The sequence below is a fragment of the Haliaeetus leucocephalus genome, unplaced genomic scaffold, assembly GCF_000737465.1.
Source record: "Haliaeetus leucocephalus isolate CR32 unplaced genomic scaffold, Haliaeetus_leucocephalus-4.0 Scaffold2, whole genome shotgun sequence".
NCBI lineage: Eukaryota > Metazoa > Chordata > Aves > Accipitriformes > Accipitridae > Haliaeetus > Haliaeetus leucocephalus.
The window spans coordinates 1700919-1702074 of record NW_010972438.1 but is presented as its reverse complement, the minus strand read 5'-3'; the positions used below and the strand labels follow the sequence as shown (position 1 = coordinate 1702074).

The window sequence follows — 1156 nt, the reverse complement described above, 5'->3', positions numbered from 1 at the left end:
CGGCCCCGCCGCCCCCGGTCCCTCCGGGCCGCATGAAGGCGCAGGGGAGCGCGGGCGGGAGCGCGGGGCATCGCCCGGGGCATCGCCCCGGCGGCGGCACCGGCACCGGTACCGGCACCATGGTCCGGCTGGGCAGGCTCCTGCGGCTCCTGACTCTGATGAAGTTGCCCTGCTGCCTGCTGGAGTTCCTGCTCTCCGAGGCGGCCCAGGGGCAGGAGATGTACGCGCCCCACTCCATCCGGCTGGAGGGGGACATCACCCTGGGCGGCCTCTTCCCCGTCCACGCCAAGGGCCCCCCGGGCGTGCCCTGCGGGGACATCAAGAAGGAGAACGGCATCCACAGGCTGGAGGCGATGCTCTACGCCCTGGACCAGATCAACAGCGACCCGGACCTGCTGCCCAATGTCACGCTGGGCGCTCGCATCCTGGACACCTGCTCCCGAGACACCTACGCGCTGGAGCAGTCCCTCACCTTCGTCCAGGCTCTCATCCAGAAGGACACCTCCGACGTGAGGTGCACCAACGGGGAGCCGCCCGTCTTCGTCAAGCCGGAAAAAGTAGTTGGAGTGATCGGGGCGTCGGGAAGTTCGGTGTCCATTATGGTGGCCAACATCCTCCGGCTCTTCCAGGTAGGGCTGCGCCGCGCCGGGCGGGTCGCGGAGCTCCGTCCCCGCCGGGCCGGGTCGGGCCGGGCCGTACCGTACCGTGCCGTACCGTACCGTGCCGTACCGCGGGGCTCTGCCCGCCGGGGACGGGCGGTGGAGGCGGCCGCGGCCGCCCGCCGCTCCGGACTCCCTTCGTGCCCCTCCAGGCGCTCGGTTCGGCTCCCCGCCGGAGCATCTTGTTGCCCTCCCAGCCACCCTCCCTGCTTCAGCATCCTCCCCCGGTGCGTGGCACTTTCTGGATTTGTCGCCCCATTTGCAAGAAGCAATCCGTGAAGGGAAAGGAGGAGGGGGAGGAAAAGGGAAAAAAAAAAAAAAAAGGAGGAAAGGCGAGGATTGAGATGGGTTTGCGTTAGAGAGAAATATGGCTCGGCAGAGACGCGGGCGCAAGGCAGCGGGGGCACGGCCGGGACGGGCTCCTCGCATGAAATCTCCGCGCTGTGCGAGGGCAGGAGGTCCCGGGGGGCCGGGGGGGCCGGGGACTCGGCCCGGGG

At 69.5% G+C, this 1156-nt stretch overlaps 1 protein-coding gene across 1 annotated transcript in view; it reads left to right on the top strand.

The window, feature by feature from the left end:
• The first annotated feature begins 119 nt into the window (after window positions 1-119).
• The window catches only part of GRM7 (glutamate receptor, metabotropic 7), a 282320-nt gene continuing 281283 nt past the window's right edge, over window positions 120-1156 (top strand). Inside the window, exon 1 of the mRNA XM_010570362.1 lies at window positions 120-629. Within this exon, the coding sequence (XP_010568664.1) occupies window positions 120-629 (510 nt within the window). The remainder of the gene's footprint in view (window positions 630-1156) is intronic.